General features: G+C 39.2%; 1 protein-coding gene across 2 annotated transcripts in view; it reads right to left on the bottom strand.

The window, feature by feature from the left end:
- The window catches only part of PLXNC1 (plexin C1), a 237,013-nt gene that overhangs the window by 176,156 nt on the left and 42,020 nt on the right, over positions 1-18,837 (bottom strand). For both annotated transcript variants that reach the window (XM_031940840.1, XM_031940839.1), the window contains exons 3-4: positions 15,122-15,256; positions 13,490-13,590 (exon numbers count right to left, since the gene is read on the bottom strand). In XM_031940840.1, coding sequence (XP_031796700.1) covers positions 13,490-13,590; positions 15,122-15,256 — 236 coding nt within the window. The remainder of the gene's footprint in view (positions 1-13,489; positions 13,591-15,121; positions 15,257-18,837) is intronic.

The raw sequence follows: 18,837 nt of genomic DNA, 5'->3' as shown, positions 1-18,837 counted from the left end.
AACTTTGGACAAGTCACTTAAATCTCTTTTCACCTCTGTTTCTTCACCTGTAAAATGAGGAAACTGGATTACATGACCTCTAAGCTCCCTTCCAATTCCCTCTTTGAGCCGATAAAGTTTACAATGCATTTCCATATTTGCAAGTATATTAGGCAGGTCATCCCCAAGGGAAATGGCTTTTCTAAAAGAGACTCCATGAACATTTCTGAGGCATCTCTTTGAGATGCCAGGTAGGTTTGTACATAAATCAGCTTACTTCTTGGACATCTGGGCTTCATCCCCCCACTTTCCATGACAGCATTTCATTTTCCTTTTTTTCCTTAGGGGTGTTAGTGCTCAGCTGATAAGTTGGTCACCAATTTAGATTAATGTTTCTATTTGTAAAAGTATTTTACTACATCTTTGCTGCATGTCTAGATAACTATTTTTAAGCTGGGCTCCTCTTGAATTATTAATCTTTTTTTCTGCCAACATGAAGGAAAGCTAGATGCTCACATGGGTCAGAAAACTGGATGTCACACACCAGAAAATGTGTACTAAAGGTCTTTTAAGATCTGTGGCTCATAGGACCGAGGCCTCCATCAGATAAGGACCTCTGGGCTCTACTTACTCAAGCTTGAAATGGAAACTCCAAATTCAGAAAAGAAACTGCTATTTCCTGCTTGAATTTCATCAACCTCCTCTAATCTAATTGCTCAAGTACAGCGGATGGTTTCTCAAGGAATATGATGAATGAATAGCAGGTAAGTAGGTGGGGAGTGGGGGTGGAGGTGGGTTATGGTGACCAGATCATAGTAATATCAGAAAACTTTGTCACCAAAAAAAACCCCCAACATAAGGAAAGCAACAACAGTAGCATCTTTCTCAGAGCCTTGCTAGGACGTGTAATATCTCCAAGGACATTTATTTAGATATTTGAAATGAATGTTTTATGTCTTAAGGTCCTAAGCAAGGCAAAATATAACAATTTCTTCCAAATTCAAAGCTGGTAATGAAGTCAGTCCTTTGAAAGGACAAATGCCCCTCTCTATTCAGTTTATGAAATAGGAATTCACAATGATTGATCAGCCATCAAATTGAAGGAGTCTGTAGACAGAAAAGGGAAATACCAATACTTATAAAAGTCATAATAAAAATAAAACCTAGCTGGAAAAACTCAGAAAAAACAGATCTCAAACTTTTTCTAATGTTATCCTATACAAGGAAGATTTAGAAGGGATTCCAGTAGAGAGCAATGGAAAGCATACTCAACTCAGCACAGTGGCAGTAGATTATGAATTCACATCCTTTCATTTCCTACTAGATAAATCAGTTAAACTCCTGTCATTTAGTCGGTTTCCTGATCAATAAAATGAAGATACTGGATGAGATGGTCTCTCAGGTCTCTTGAACCTCCAAACATGAGACAACTAGCAAAGACTCATACTATATTAAATCTGAAAATAATACTTAGGTCTTCCCAGAGCTTAAGAGAAAAGAAATGGAGGTAATATATGGAGAGTTGAGAGACATCATGGTGAAGGCCCCCATTCCAATCCCACTTAATAGTTGCAGTGGCGAGTTTCCACTCGCCAGTCCTTAGGGAAATCCCAAAGACTTAACCTTAATCACTAAGTCACAAATGCATTACCCTGTGTGACCTATATTGGTGAAAAGCTGATACCTGGAGATCCCTATTCTGAAGACATCACAGGTACTTTCTAAGTTTGCATATGATACAATAAGCTGGATAATTCAGGGTCCAAAACACTAGCATGTTTTCTTCAGGAGGAAGGACTCTGGGATTTCAGTTAGCTAGAATATTAATCTACATGGTCCAAATTCACCAGGCAACCGGATCGATATGCTTGTTTTTCTGCTACTTTCTGCAACCTCTGAAACCTGAAGGAATTGGGAATGATCACATTAGAAAAGAGAAGATTCTGAGAGTTGGCCCCAAGGGTATAAAACGGGAAAAGGAACTTCCATGGGTAGAAGTTATAAGTTGCTTATATATAAAGGTTATTTCTCCCTAATGGATGGAAACTCTTTAAATGAACCTCAGCACCTAGAACAGTATCTAACATATAACAGACACTTGTTGACTGATCAGTAGAATAGGAAATACTAACTTAATGTCAAGGAAAAGTATAATAATTAAGAGTTTTCCCAGAGGGGTCATGGGAGAGGTGGGTATGCTACTGAGAGGGATTCTTTTTCATCTATGAATTAAACTAGATGGGCAGTCCAGTTCTAAAATCCTATGGCTTACTTCAAGAGACAGGATATCAGCTTAATCTGTCTGTGTGAAGCCAAAATCACAAGTTAAACTAATTCTGTTCATAGAATAGATTATTCATTTTTGTAATGAGATCTAATGAGTTACCTGGCTAAGTTAGGCTAGAGAGACAGACATGGACAGGAATCCAATGGGGGCCAGCAACACCCGCTGTAGAAAAATTATAACTCCTGTCCCTTCCCCCTTATTCTTTCCTCTCTAACAGACAACCTTGAAGCCTTTGTACTAGGAGGAGGGACTGGTTAAAGAGAAGATATATACCTTGGGACAACTGCCAAGGTCCTTCTTTCTAAAGAAAAGAGAGACAGGATGTCTCTGTCTAAGAATAATCTCAATTTTGGTCTTCACTGTATTTGCTGCTGTTTGTGTGTGTGGGGGAGGGTTATGACATCCCGACTACACATTCCCAGGGAAGATGGAGAGATGGAATTCTGGAGAGAGATGATTGGTCTAACTGGTTCTAGTAGATGAGATTTTTTTTTTTTTTGACAGTTTCTGATTTGCAACTCGACCCACATCACATTAGTACTAAGTGGCAGAGTCAGGATTTGATCCCAAGTACTCCCATCCCAAATTTAGCACAATGTCCACTGTACCTCCCCCCCATCCCATGGGTAATGACAGGTGAAATAGTTTTGGCATTTTGGAAAGGAAGCCTTAATTATAGAATCCCTATGATCTTGCAGATCACCTAGTCTGACCCCATTGCTTTGAGGAAACTGATCCCAAGAAGTGAACCAACTTCTTCCCAATCAAACTGGAAACAAATGATAAAGGTGAAATTTGAATTCAAGTCTGAATGAATGAAAAAAGCACTCACTCTTTTTCATATCCCTCATGCTACTTAATAAACATTTAATGATTGTTGTCAAATCTTTTCAGTCGTGTCCAACTTTGTGACCCAGTTTGGCAAAGATACTGGAATGAGTTGCCATTTCCTTCTCCAGCTCATTTGACAGATGAAGAAACTGAGGTAAACAGGGTTAAGTGACTTGCCCAGAGTCACACAGCTATTAAGTGTCGGAGGCAAATTTAAATTTATATCCTCCTGACCCCAAGGTTGGCTCTTAATCCACTGCACTATCTACATGCTCATTTACCGATTAGGTACTCACAATGTGCCAAGCACTCAGATAGAAATACAAAAACCAAAAAAGTTCCTGCCCTCAGGGAGCTTATATTGAAATCAGAAAAGACAAAATAGTTTGTGGAAAGCATAAAGCTTATGTTTTCCATACAAATGAATAAAGCAAACATAGATCCCATTCCTACCTATTCCATCACCACCCCTCTCCCCCAACCAATCCATTAACATGGAGATGATCTGGAGTTTGTCTGCCATTTGGGGGTCGTTTTTGTTTTTTTTTAATGAGCATCGGGTCTTCCAAAAGTTGGTATTTTTGTTTCAACTTGCTAAACCCAAATAAAACCTTCTGGGAAGCATTCTTTTTACAAAAGTGAATAATTTTGCCTAGGTGCAAGTTAGGAAAGCATGGTAAGCCCATTAAGTGTCTTAGAATGAATTTCCAGGTAATCTGTTTGCAAGTGGCACTGGGTTGGGTACAGAACAAATGAGAGGTCACAAAGACAAGCAAAAACATTTAAGGAATTTTTAAAAGCAAAATCAATATGTGCTTATGGAAGTACACTCTGCCTAAGATAAGGTCATTTTAAAAAAATCCATTCCATTAAAACATATATTTACTAAGAGGGGCATTACTAATGGTATTTGTTCAAACTCAGAGGACATCAATTTAAAAGACAATATATGTAGAGAAGTCGTTTGGAAGGATTACACCAACTGCCTTCTTCCTGGCTGTAGCAGGAACCGTGCCATGGGCAGTTAAGGGTGACTGTGAAATTTTGTTTGGCCAGAACTCTTTTCCTCCACTAAAATGTGTGGGGTTCTTTCAGCAATTTCTGGGGTAAGTCAAATATCCTGGAGGCCCATGAACACTGCTTTAATGAACATCCAAGCACTTGGAGTCATAACTAGTAGGGCTTTGACACTGGGTGCTGACATCCAGAGGGGCACACTTCCTCCTTGTTCCATCGAGTATTGTTGACTGTCTTTCACATCTCAGTGTAGTAAAAATGAGGAAACTTGCCTCAAAATCTGTCTCCTACCTTCCATGAGGAGCAGGCTTTGACTTGGCTAGATCAACTCTTCTGCTGGTGGCAGAATAATGGCATCTATTTTATACCACAGCTGCCTTCCCTTGAGTTTTGTTTTGCTTTTGCTCCAATGAAAAAATACTCCCGGTGGATCACAGGGTCATAGATTTCAGTGGGAAGGGACTGTGAACATCACTTAATCCAATCTTCTCATTTACAGATGAGGAAACTGAGGTCTGAGATGTGAATTGCCCAAGGTAGCAAGCAACCAAGGTTGAGATTTGACCTTGGTTCTCTAACTCCAGACAGCAACTGTCTCAAAAGTTAAAAGAAAAATGGTGGAGGACCCAGTTCTAGGAATCTCCCTCCCAGCAGGAGCTAAGCTGAGCATAGGTATTTAGTCTCACCAGGCTGGATTTAAGGGGCTCAGACTCAGACCTGGCCAGAAGCTGATGAGAACCACATCCGCTCGAGAAGATGCAGGATAACCCAAATGCATCCATCCCCTCATCCTGTTTCCTAGAATGGCGGTCCAAATGGTAACGCTGAAGCACTGAGACTAATGCCTTCCTTCACCTTTCCTTATTAATGTCAAGTCTTCTTGTTTATGACCTTCTGATGTCCCTGTATTTGCTTTCTGATTCTCGCTGGAAGGCTGTTGACATTGCAGCTTATCTCAACTCCTTGCCTGCTGACCCCTGGACTTTCGGATTATCCTCTGGAGATTGGTAAAATGAAAAGGGAAGCAGCAGGGGTCCTGACAGCAACAGCTCCTTCCCACTTTCTATGTACATATCAGTCTCGACCACGCAGGCTAGCATCCCACCTGCTTCTGGACCTTTAGCAGGTCCAAAGGGATGCTCAGACCAGTACAGCTTCCCAAACTTTCCCAAAGAAAACCCCAACTGTGTCCATTACTGGGCAGCTAGGAATAGTTGGGTCACAAAATATTGCAATTCTACAAGCACCAAATTTCGATCAAGGATTAGGCCCAGAATATAAAGGAAATCTAAAAGAGAAGTCTCTTTTTTCTCTGATATTCAGCCAAATTTTGACCTGACACATGGTAGAGTCAGTAAGGATTTACATACACACATATATATGAATAAACACACCTACATGGATGTATATAATACACATATACACATATAAATATACATACATATGATAGGGAGGTAGATGAAATATATTTTAGAAATAAGATATAAATAAGTGGCAACTAGTGGTACAGCATCTAGAACACTAAGTCTGGGATCAGGAGAATTTAAATATAGCCTCAAACACCTACTACCTAAATGACCATGGACAACTCATTTAATCTCTACTTATCTCAGTTTCCTCAAATGTAATACAGGGATATCAATAGAGGAAATGAGATAATAATTGTAAAACACTCAGCACAGTATCTGGCTCATAGTAAGTACTATATAAATGTTAGTTATTATTATTATTATTATTATTATTATTGAATAGTAGAGCTGGAATCAAGAAGATCTGAGTTAAAATATGGCTTCAGACATTTCTCTAATTGTGTGATCCTGGACACTGGTCCCTTCATCTTTATCTTCCTCAGTTTCCTCATCTGTAAAATAAGGAAAACAATGGCACCAACCTTCCAGGGTTGTTGTGAGTACAAAATGAGACAACACTTAAGTGCTTAGGCTCATGATCTGGCACAGAGTAAACACTCTATAAATGCTAGCTATCATCATCATCATCATCAGTAGTAGTAGTTACTACTTACAGCCTTGCAGAAATGCTAGCTATTATTACTATTTTGAAAATTCTATACATTTCACAGTGCCATGATTCAAAAGTGCCATGTCCCAAAAGAGTTAAAAATCCCTTTACTAGGGAAAACAATATGTACATGAATGTCAATACAAAGTAATTTCAGTTGGGTATATAAGAACAACTGGAAGAATTTTATGAATATATAGCTTCTTTTTTTGGATTTGTGTATGTGGCAGGAAAGAACTAGAAAATATAATAAGTGTCCATCAACTGAGGATTGGCTCATCAGACTTTTGTATGTGGATATAATGGAAGATTGTTGTACAATAGGAAATAATGAATATGAAAAATACTTTGAAACTTGGAAAAATTTATACAAATGGATGGAGAGTATAATAAATAGAATCAGGAGAATAACATACACAAAGACTGCAATAATTTAAGTAATGATAACATAAAAAGGAAGCTAAACTCTGAGTGACTGTAAGAAATGTGGTCCCAGAGAATATATGATGAAATATCTTCCCTTCTCTGGACAGAATAGGAAAACTACATGAGGGGAGGGTACAATACATCCATAGTCACAGAAGGTTTCTCTACAGCTTATCTCGATTTAACAGTACATAAAAAACAAAGGGTATTGATAAATGCTCTTTGGAAAAAAAGATAAATGAAAACATTACTTGATAGGAATCAAATCTATCACAAATTTGTGTGTGTGTGTATATATATATATATACACACACACACACCAAAAGTTCAAAACAAAATGGTAGCAGTCTTCTAATTAATTAGATTGTGAACTCATGGTGGGTAGCAATTATCATCTGCCTCTTTTTGCACCCTCATGGTACCTGGTATATAGTAAGCATCTAATACATGTTAATATATTAATTGTTTCTAAAGTAGAGTATCAAATATGAAATACACAACATTCCCAAGTGTGGATGTAATTGGGAAATGGTTAACAAAATAAAATACAATAAAACAGATATTATATTTCAAAACAATCAAATATGTGGCCTATGAGGAGTCTCATGTGTGGTTTAGTGGCCCCCATTTCTGTTCTAGACCCCAGCTTCTTAAATTGTGGGTCATGACCCCATATGGGGTCTTATAACAATGTAGGGGTTGTGAAATTATGATTTATTATGAGAAGGGTTACAAATGTATACCTAGGGTTGAGTAAAAATGCATTAGGTATCTTCAACAACAATACCATATGATGATCAATTCTGATGGACGTGACTCTCTTCAACAATGAGATAAAGCAAATCAGCTCCATTTGTTCAATAATGAATAGAACCAGCTACACCCAGTGAAAGAACTCTGGGAGATGACCACGAACTACTTACTACATACAATTCCCAATCCCTCTGTTTTTGTCCATTTGCATTTTGATTTCCTTCACAGGTTAATTTTATATTATTTCAAAGTCCGATTCTTCTTGTGCAGCAAAATAACTGTATGGACATGTATACATATATTATATTTAACATATTTAACATGCATTGGTCTACCTGCCATCTGGGGGAAGGGGTGGGGAGAAGGAGGGGAAAAGTTGGAACAGAAGGTTTTACAATTATCAATGCTGAAAAATTACTCATGCATATATCTTGTAAATAAAAAGCTATAAAAAAAATAAAATTGCTGACTTGTAAAAATAAATAGGCGAAAAGGATCACCAGTAGAAAAAATTTAAGAAGCCCTATTCTAAAGGACTCATTCATTCTTTTTCAACCCAGTGGCCTAAGGAATGGGAAGTATGCTGTAATAATTAGGAATTAAATAGTCTCTCATGGAGTGACAAGAATGGGAAAGCCCATTCTGAGATCCAAGCAACCACCTTATATGGGGGCTTCAGGAATGCAACCTGATTATAAACTGGCAATAACAGCACATAATAGGTACTTAAAACATGGCTGTTGAACTGAATCTTAGCAATTTCCTCATTGGAATGATTGTGTATTTGAAAGACATCAGAAAGCTGATCTAGGAAATAGGCCATCTTCAACATTGGTAGTGAAATATACTTCCTCTTAATAGAGAGGTGGGAGACTAGGTGCAGAAGGAAGCCTCCATTGCCAGGACTAATATATATTTATCTGGCTTAGAATTCTAGGGATAAGAATTAGGAAATTTCTTTTTAATAATAAATAGCAGATAATGGGGGAGAGGAGAGGCAGAAAGAAACAGAGAGGGGAAGGGGGGACAGGGAAAAGAGAGATAAAGAGTAAAATAGACTATCTGTAAATAGACTCATAAGATACTGAATTGGAAGATACTCAAGATCAGACTCAAAAATATTGTGTTTTTCTCCTAGAATGTAAGTGTGCTGAAGGCAGGAGATTTTTCACTTTGTCTTTGTATCCCCAAGGCCTTGTTCAGAGTAAGTACCTAATAAAAACTTAATGGGTAACCAGATATACACACATACTTTCCACCCACACAAATTCATCTGAAGTTGATTTTCAAGTTTCAACAATAAAAACCCCAGACATCTCCATGCTCATTGTTTACCTAACTGCCTTTATCTGTTTATATAGGATGCCCATTTTTCAACCTGATCAAAAGCAACCCTTCTTTCCCATTCTTCTTTCCAAACACGTAGGCTTAGAACTACAAACCTCCTCCCTCGAGAAAATAAATTATTTTTTCTAAATAAATCTGTGACATTTAAAATAAACACAGTGGGATGGCTCCTTGGTTCTAAGAAAACATCTCCTTTTGGAATACCTAATCTTAACTAGTGCTAGGAGCGGGGTCATTTGGAGAAATCTGGAAGCCAATAATGATTGTGGGGGCGGCTGGGAGGATGCTTAGAGCTGGAGTTCAGGTATTCTCAAATTCATCCTCCTCCTCAACCAAGCTTCCCCTCTTCCTAATGTCCCTCTATTGCTGGAGTAGGTACCATCTTCCCAATCACCCAAACTCACAACCTCATTGTTGTTACTCTTAGCTCCTCACTTTCACAAAACCCAAATATACCTCCCATCTGTTTTCAAATCTGGTTGATTCTAACCTTCCTAACATCCCTCAAATATTTTCCTATTCTCTCCTCCAGTATTTCCACCAGTTTGGTACAGGCCCTTATCACCTCATACCTGCATTAACCTGGTGTTTGGTCTCACGGTCTAATTCATCCTTTTTGCTCAGCTGCCAAATTGATTTCCTGAAAGTGTGGATCTGAACATATCACCCTCTCCCAACCAAACTCCAAATCAAAATACAACTTCTTCCTTATTCCCTAAAGGATTAAATATAAAATCTTCTATTTGCCCTTTAAAAATCTGTCAGGGTACATTCCCTCCTCGTGGCCTTTTTGTAGCTCCTCACACAAGACACTGTGTCTCTCTGCCTTAACAATGGAAGCACCCCATGATTGGAAAGTGCTTCTTCCTCACTCAGTCCAAATCCCACCTTCTACAGGAGGTCTTTCTCCATTCACTTCCCTCCCCTTCCCCACTCCAAATACCTTCATCCTAAAATTACCTTCTATTACTTACTAAGAATATCTTATACTTATACCATACACAGGATCTTCAAGTTGCTTCCCTTATAAGAATATAAGCTTTTCGGGGGGGAGGGGGGGTGTTAAGTGACTTGCCCAGGGTCACACAGCTAGGAAGTGTTAAGCATCTGAGGCCAGATTTGAACTTGCCTTTCCCTTTTGTACCCACAGTGTCTGGTACAAAGTACATAATTAATAAAGGCTAAAAGACATAATTACTAAAATAGAAACCCCACCCCCCCACCCCATGTCCAAATGCCCCCTTATAATATAGTTAAGGAGATGACTCCAGCATCAGATCTCACACTTAGGAAGTTTCTTTTGGATCACAACAGAGCAACCCTTACATTTAATATAGAGAGAGGTGTTATCCTGGCAACATTTTGCAATAGTCAAAACCATAAAATATCATACAATAAGATCTAAGTCCACTTTATTAAATCATTTAAAAATAATTAGACATAAAGAAGAGAGGGAACCCTGCCCTCTGCCTCTGTTTTTATCTAGCCTAGTAACAAAAGGGGAGGTTAAAAATAATTTGTTCTGACCTCTTGTCAGATGATTTAACCTACCTAAAGGTCCTCATTCATTCATATTCTCATTCGCTTCCTCAATCCCAACCCACTCTCTCCTGAAAACTCCACCCCCACCTCTCTCCTCACCCCATCCCATTACTCTTCCTTTGCTTATCTCCAGCCTTTACTACCCCATTTCCCTCCCTCCCTCCTTCTCTTTCTTTCTCTCTCCCTTTCTCATTTCTTTTTCTCTTTCTCATTTCTTTCTGATTTCTCTCCATCTCTCTCATTTCTATCTTTCTCTGTCTATGTCTGTCTCTCTCTCTCATATACACACACACACACACACACACACACACACACACACACAGAGACTCACACACTCAATAGAAAGACTAGTCTCTCAAACAATCACTCTACCTTTTCTTGTAATTTTTTTTTTCCTTTTAAAGCCAATCAGGACTACACTGGACATTTTAAAAACTCCTCTTGGGCCTATGGTCTGGAAAGGAAAGCTGCTCCCTGAGGGTGTCATTACCAAATCTTTTCTACTAGAACAAAAGACCTCTGACAGGTCTTTCAGGGCTTTTAAAAGAAAAAAAAAAGTTGTCTCCTCTCCCCTTGGGCAAATGGGGGACAGATATAGTTCCTTTCTAGGACCTAGTAACAGAAAACACAACCTCCAGCCGTGAGATCCCCCTGAGACTGATATCCCCCCAGTCCCCTAAATCTCCACCCCTAGTACACAAACCCAGGCAAAAAAAAAGAAAAACGACAAAAAAATGAGCCACAGGGGGAACAGATCCAAAAACTCGGCGCCAAGGTGCTTGGCGGGGCTGGCACAAATGAAATGCGTTTTCATGATCAGTTAATTTTTCAAACCCTGGTCTTGGGCGAGAGACACGAGCCGAGAAGAAGAAAATGTTCCTACCCAATTACAATTATTCATGAGAAGCTCCCAGGCTGGGCTTCTTTTCTCTGCCAATAGTTCTTGCTAACACAGCCCTGGGAAGAAGAACAGCCCCGTGATAAGGGCAATTACTGGGATGCTGAACCCCGGTTTCAACTTCTTGCAATAAACCTTTAGGATTCTTTCTCTTTTGTTCATTTTGGACTTTGTGAACTATCCTTCCTACCTTTATTTCCATCTTTGCCCACCCATCCTTCCTCCTCCATGTCTTCCATTTCTCTTTCTCATCCTCCTCCCCACCCCTGGGTGCTTTCCCTTGAGCCTTGCATTTTTCTAGGTCCGTACGGCTTTATCTCCGCTCCCCCCCAAACCTTTACAAACTTGAAAGCGCCAAACTGACAGGGATTGCGCCCCCCTCCCTTCCTTGTTTGAGCTATGTCAATGTCTTTACTCCTTGGTTCTATAGCAAGAACTAGAGAACTGGGTTACCATGGCAACGGCGGATCCAACCAGGCCAGTCCCAGCGATGCAAGGAACTGCCATGGCAGGGGAAAGTAGCTACAAGTCGCCATGGAGCTCGGGTGGGCCCTAAAGACCATCATCACTCAAGACAAAGAACACGCATCTCATGCCTAAGGACAGAGACAGGATGTCAGCCCCATCCTGGGCCTAATCACAAGATGACACCAGCAGTAGCAACATTACTCCCACAAAGCTAAAAGAATAAATTCAATGCTGATGATTTGTTCAAAGGTCTCTATTCTTTTTGAACACTTTTTTATTTTCTCTCTTTCTTTGTCTCTCTTTGTCTCCTTGTGTCTGTCTCTGATTCTCTCTCCTCCTCCCCCCTTCTCTCCTTCTCCCTCTCCCTTTCCTTTTCCCCCTTTTTTTCCCTGTCCCCCCCCTCCTTCTCCCTCCAGCTTTCTCTCTTCCTTTTCTTTTCCTCCCTCTCTCTCTCTGTCTCCCAACCTTTCTCTCTTCTCTCTTTCTTCTCTCCCTCCCTCTTAAAAATGGGTCCAAAGTGAAGGGAAGCAAACATATGACCGAGTCCCTAAAACTCAGGCAAACAACATGGCAAAAATGATATTGGTTATTAAAGCTTCTCAGAATTAAGTTGACATAACAATTCAATTAGTTCTAGGAGCACTTACTTATTTTTACTTATATTTATTCTTTTTAAAAAAATTTTTTATATTTATTCTTATTCTGTTATTCTGTATGTACTTATATAGGTACATCCTTCATTAGAATGTAAGCTTCTTGTTTCATTCCTAGCACACAGTAGGTACTTTTGGTTCCCCAGAGATGCTCAATGATTACTCATAGCCTGAAGGGTTTTGTTTTGGGACTCTAAACAATTAGACAGAAAGCAGCAGATAGAGTGCTGAGCCTGGAATCAGGAAGGGTCCCTAGTTGTGTGACTTGGCAAGTCACTTAATCTCTGTCCACCTCTGTTTCCCCAAATGCGGATAATAACACCTCCTATATCATATGGTATCAAATGAGATGGTATTTATAAAGTGCTTAGCACAATACCTAGTACATAGTAGATGCTTAAGAAATGCTTATTTCCTTCCCTTTTCCTGGGAAAGGGGCTAAATTCTTCTGATTGGTAGATGAGTGAGTGGATTAACTTCCCCAACAAAATATAAAATACTTGTTTACTCTTTCCTTTTCTGTCTTTGCAGTCTCAACCTAGAACATAGTAAAACCTTAATAAATAGTTGTTGCTGTTTAACCTATATTGGATTACTTGCTATCTAGGGGACGGGGTTGGGGAGAAAGAAGAGAGACAAATTTGGAATGCAAGGTTTTGTAAGGATGAATGTTGAAAACTATCTTTGCATGTATTTAGAAAATAGCTATTAAAAATTAAAAATAAATAGTTGTTGAAAAAGTGATTTAGGGAAAATTCACCTCAACCTACGATAAGGCCCCAGACCATAAATCATAAATGCTTCATCTCCAAACCATCTACAAGCACAGGAAAACTACCTGCTCAAATATTTCACTATCTGGACAACTCCTTCCCCATAATCTACTCTTCATATATATATTTATTGCCATTACTCCGACAGGGCTAAAGGAATAATTCCAATGTTCATGACTTGTCTAAAATGTCCAAGGGCCTCTATCCTCATTCTTTTTGAAGGTTCTTGTCTCTCTTTCAAGGAGCCCTGATGGATGATCTGAAGGAGAAAGGCAAAAATAATTTCAGGTCCCCAAAACTCAGGTAATCTGGAGTAGCCCAAGACAAACATGGCAGAAATGACATTGATGATTATTATAAATGACTCCCATCCCTATTTGACTGAAAATACAGGGACTCTTTTTACTTATATGCCCAGGGCTTAGGGAGTTACATACTAACTACTGTCAGATTTTTGTTTTCTAAAATGAGAAGTAAGAAAGAATCCAGGAAATACCTTTGGAGAGATTCACACCAACCACAGTGGGGATCCATCGCTCTTAGACACGCTGTACAGGACTGATGATTGTTACAGTTGGCCACACGAATTCTTCTAATCTAGAAGTGAAGATGACAATAGCTTGGAATTATAACCATCGTGATGGCAAAAACTCACCAGCTTGTCTGCTGTGGAACCCATAAAAGAAATGTGTATGAGTTTAACTTTTGAAATTCCTCAGCAATAAGGAGGTTTGCTAAGAAATACAGCTATAGGATTCTTAATATCAGGTTTCCTATTTTTCACATGATCAATGGGAATTTAGAAGTCAATGGAAGTGATACTGTGGAGACTAAAATAATGGAGACATTGAGAAGGGAACCACAAAGCAGACCATCCCCACAGCATTCTCAGAAATGACCCCAGGCCTTCATCTCTTTGCTCCCATAGCAAGAAGGGCAGATAAAGAGAGGATGATCCATAATTATCTCATCTTGAGGCTACTGTGATCTAGAGACTGGAGTTCTAGAGTCTTTCCCAAAAAAGATGCTATAGCATCTTATAGCAACTAGTTGGTATAGCAGATAGAGACCAGCCCTGAAGTCAGGAGGACCTGAGTTCAAATTTGATCTCAGACACTTAACACTTCCTGGCTGTGTGACCCTGGGCAAGTCACTTAATCCCAATTGCCTCAGCCCCCCCAAAATAATTGGATAGCAGTATTATCAAATCACCCTCCTGAGCTCACCGAGGTCAGAGTGCTTTCTCAACTTCAAATCTTTCTGTACACATAAAATACTGCAGAGATAGAATTTAGAGGTCATCTAATTCAACCTCCTCCTTTGACAGTTGAAGAAACTGAGGCACAGAGCATTCAAGTGACTTGCCTACTGTCACACTAATAGAAAGTAGCAGAGATGTATTTGAACTCAGATCCAACAATTACAAGTTCTGTATTCTTTCCACCGTTATCAAGTTACCTCATAAATTTGTGCATGCAGAAGGGTGAGATTACTAAAATAACCAAGTGACCTAAATAGCAAAGTAAAACATGACACACATTTTATTTCCAACAAAACAAAACAAATAACTTGTATTCCAGCGTGGTGCATGAGTCTCTGGTCTGCCATTCATCTCCAACACCTAATTCACAGGAATGCCCTATAGGGTAGATCACTAAACCCATGTAGCCATCCGTCTTGGAGACAATAATAATAACAACAGCCGACATTTATAAAGCGCTTGAATATTCTTCAAAGCCCTTGACAAACATAATCTAATTTAATCATGTTGCCACCACTGCCCTGGGAGGTCAGTCATACAGGTATTATTAAAAGTGCTAAATCCAGCAAGAATGGCAAATTCAGTTACCCTCCTCGTGCACCCATTTGCAAGTACACCCCCACCTTTGAAAACCATGGCTCTGAAAATATAGCTAATAATAAAAATGTCTAAATAGGTAATATTTCCTAGTTACTTACTGACAGTAAGATTTTAAAATTTGATTCCTGTGCATTGGTGCAGGCCTATTCAGTCTCCAAGCACTATTTAAACTGTGCGGTTCAAAGGGAATGCTTTGCTGCTGGAAAACGACATCAATTAAACAATTTTATTTAGAAGTCAGGAGCTCGGGTGGGTATTTCTACCTACCTCTTTTCCAGATGCCAGGTAGATGTAGGTATTATTCTCTGGGTCAGGAACAAGTTTGTGGAAAACAGGTGTTTCTTCTTTAATTTCATAGATAACTTCGGGGCAATTGGAAGTCAAATTCTCACCAAGAATAACCTATTTTTTTTAACAAGAGAAATGAGATTTCTATTAAATTCTTTGAACAGGAAGATGACAAAACCAGTGCTTGTAATCCTAAAACGACGCTCCTTTCAATTTCTTGCTATGTGCTACAGTAATACATTGCTTAGACAGCTTTTTCATTTCTTGATTTTCAACAATGGTAATAATAATAAGCAGAAGGGTCTTTTCGTGCCCATGGCCCTGAAATAATGCACGCACATGCGTGCCGATCGGCTTTTTAAATGCTATTTTTTTGGCTGATTTTTCCACGTGAAGGTTCCTTGTACACTATTCTGTATTCAGGCCAACCCTCAGGGTTCGCTATCAGGAGCTATGGATGACAGCTCATTAGCACCAAACTGGAGAAGGACAGTCCTATAAGATGGTCTGTGTTTCTTCAATTATTCTATATCCATTTTTAAATTTGAAAAGAAAAAAAAAAAACAACTTTGATTTAAAAAAAATACATATTTTTAAAATGTGAAGGAACATGAAATAGATATAGATACGCATATGTGCATGTATACAGATATATCATATGCAGGCACATATACTATATACTGATTTTTTTTCTGATCTAGATTTGTGATTTCACTGGTCTAAGCAACTGATGGAAAGAAATCCTTTCAGCAATGTAGATCAGTCAGTTAACAAGCATTTAATATACTTAGGAAGCATTTAATACATGCCAGAAATTGTGTCAGATATTGCAGTCATACAGACCAAATTGAAGCTGTTCCTGCCCTCATGGACCTTACCTTCTCCCAGAGGAAACAACGACCAGTTATCTTCTTCAACTGTGGGTCTAATTACTATCATCTACTATTATCATCAGCCACTAAGCATTTATTAAGTGTTTACTGTATTCCAGAAAGGGCAGATAGGTGGCTCTCATAGTATACAGAGACTCATCTTCCTGAGTTCAAATCCGCCTCAGACACTTATTAGCTGTGACCCTGAGTAAGTCACTTCACCCTGTTTGCCTCAGTTTCCTCATCTGTAAAATGAGCTGGAGAAGGAAATAGCAAAGCTCTCCAGTATTTCTGTCAAGAAAATCCCCCAAAAGGGGTCATGAAGAGTTGCATACAACTAAAATAATTGAATAACAAATAAAATATTCCAGGTATTGTGATAAGCTGAGGATGCACAGAAAGGCAAAATTCATTCCTGAGTTATAGGAACTCATAGATGGGTGCATCTATTCTGAAACTTAGTCTTAGGCAGTTGCTTGCCTGGAAGGCTAAGAGGTTCAGGGATTTGCTTAGGCTCCATCCATTTGCTTTTTTCCCCAAAGACTAACCAAGGAAACAGAGTCATTAGTTGTGGAGAAGAAAGATGGTGGGATCAGATCTCTCCATGGAATGGGGGGTAGCCAAGGATGTCTCTCCACAAAAAGCCAAACTGATCAATGGATTGTGAGAAAGCAGCAGAATGGAATTTCAACCTAGACACTTGCTGCCTCTCACACTGATTATACACACACACACACACACACACACACACATTTATACACACATAAACATAGACATGTATACACACATATATCCACATGCACAGTACATATATATGCACATATATATTACACACATATAAGCATGTGTGTGTCTATCTGTACAGGTATTTTGGTTCAGTCCTAGGAGTTCCTTGGGAATTGCTGGTAGAGAAATTCCCTTCATTGAAGCAGCTTGACAATTTATCTATAATTTATAGCATTTAGAGCAGCAGTCCTTAATATTGTTTGGGTCACAGAGACCTTTTGGCAGTCCACAGAAACCTGTAGAACCTCTCTCAGGATAATATCTGTTGCCTAGATGCATGATTGAAGCAAACACTAATTTTAAATTTTGTTCAGTTGCTTCAGTCGTGCCCAACTCTTTGTTTTTAGTTTTTTGTAGCAAAGATAATGGAGTGGTTTGCCATTTCCTTCTCTAGCTCATTTAATAGATGGGGAAACTGAACAAACAGGATTAAGTGACTTGCCCAGGTCACACAAGTTAGTAAGTATCTAAGGTTGTATTTGAACTCAGGTCCTCCCGATTCCAAGCTGGTGCTCTATCCCCTATACCAGGGGTCCTCAAACTTTTTAAATAGGGGGCCAGTTCACTTTCCCCAGACTGTTGGAGGGTCAGACTATAATAAAAACAAAAACTTTGTTTTGTGGGCCTTTAATAAAGAAACTTCATAGTCCTGGGTGAGGGGGATAATCGTCCTCAGCTGCCGCATCTGGCTCGCAGGAGTAGTTTGAGGACCCCTGCCCTATACCATGCAGCTTCCTTGAAGTGGGGGGGCAGGGTATCTTTCTGATCTCCAGGCCGATTCTCTGTGCCATCCTTCCTTCTCACCTTGTTGTATTTTGGGATCCAGGTGTTCAGAATGACGTGGTAATTCATGGTACAGAAACTCTCTCCACTAATACAAATCAGAAATTTTTCACTAACAAAGTTTTAGCCAGTTGCTTGGGGGGTAATAAGTGACCTGTCTAGGATAACACAGTCAGAACTAACAGAGGTGAAACTTGAATCCAGGTCTTCCTAATTTAATGTCAGCTCCCTACCTGTCATACCATATACTTCTCATAGATATTTTCTTCTTTTTTTTAATAATGGCTTTTTATTTTTCAAAATATATACAAGGATAGTTTTCAACATTCACCCTTGCAAAAACCTTGTGTTCCATATTTTTCCCCTCCCCTAGACAGCAAGTAATCCAATACTGGTAGGCATGTGCAATTCTTCTAAACATATTTACCCATTTGTCATGTTGCCCAAGAAAAATCAGATCAAAAAGGAGAAACGAGAGGAAAAAAACAAACAAACCAGCAAACAACAACAAGAACAACCAAAAAAGATGAAAATACTATGTTGTGATCTACACTCGGCCCTCACAGTCCTCTCTGGGTACAGATGGCTCTCTCCATCACAAGTCTTTTGGAATTGCCCTGAATCATCTCACTCTCATAGATATCTTCGCCAGTAATAATTGGGTATATCAGCAAAATCGATTCGGACTTATAATCTTTTCCACAGTTATTCTCCTAAGAGCACCTTGTAATTAGTTCTGATGACTGTATCTGCTGAGGTCCTATTGTCATTTGGGAAGCTGCTACTGTCTCACTGGCTGTTGAACTGTTTGGTTCCTATTGACATATTCCTTTGGCTGGCTCCTGCTCCCCAGAAGGGTCTGCTTCCTACCATCTTTCTTCCCCACAACCAATCATTAGGTTTCCCTTCATTAGTATTTAAAAAGAAACCAAATGGATGTGTTATTTGAAACTCTCTGTTCGATTACCTGGCCCTGCTTCCAAATTCAATAGCAGAACACCCTATAAATCTCATTAACTCGATAGAAATATGCTACATCACCACCTCACAAAACAGTTAAGGAGACAATATGGTATAATGCAGTGTCCCTGGCAACTTCCTAAGAGTGTTACTTACCTGTGTGAATTTGGAAAAAGTCATAGGGGGTCTCAGTTTCCCAATCACTAACTAGATGACTGACCTCTAAATTTCCTTTCAATTCTAAAGTGAAAGACTTATAGACCTGGAGTCTCTACTCTGATGAAATCACACGCT

Source organism: Sarcophilus harrisii, chromosome 5, assembly GCF_902635505.1.
Source record: "Sarcophilus harrisii chromosome 5, mSarHar1.11, whole genome shotgun sequence".
NCBI lineage: Eukaryota > Metazoa > Chordata > Mammalia > Dasyuromorphia > Dasyuridae > Sarcophilus > Sarcophilus harrisii.
Note: the sequence above shows the minus strand (reverse complement) of the source record. Positions and strands in the feature narration are given on the sequence as shown.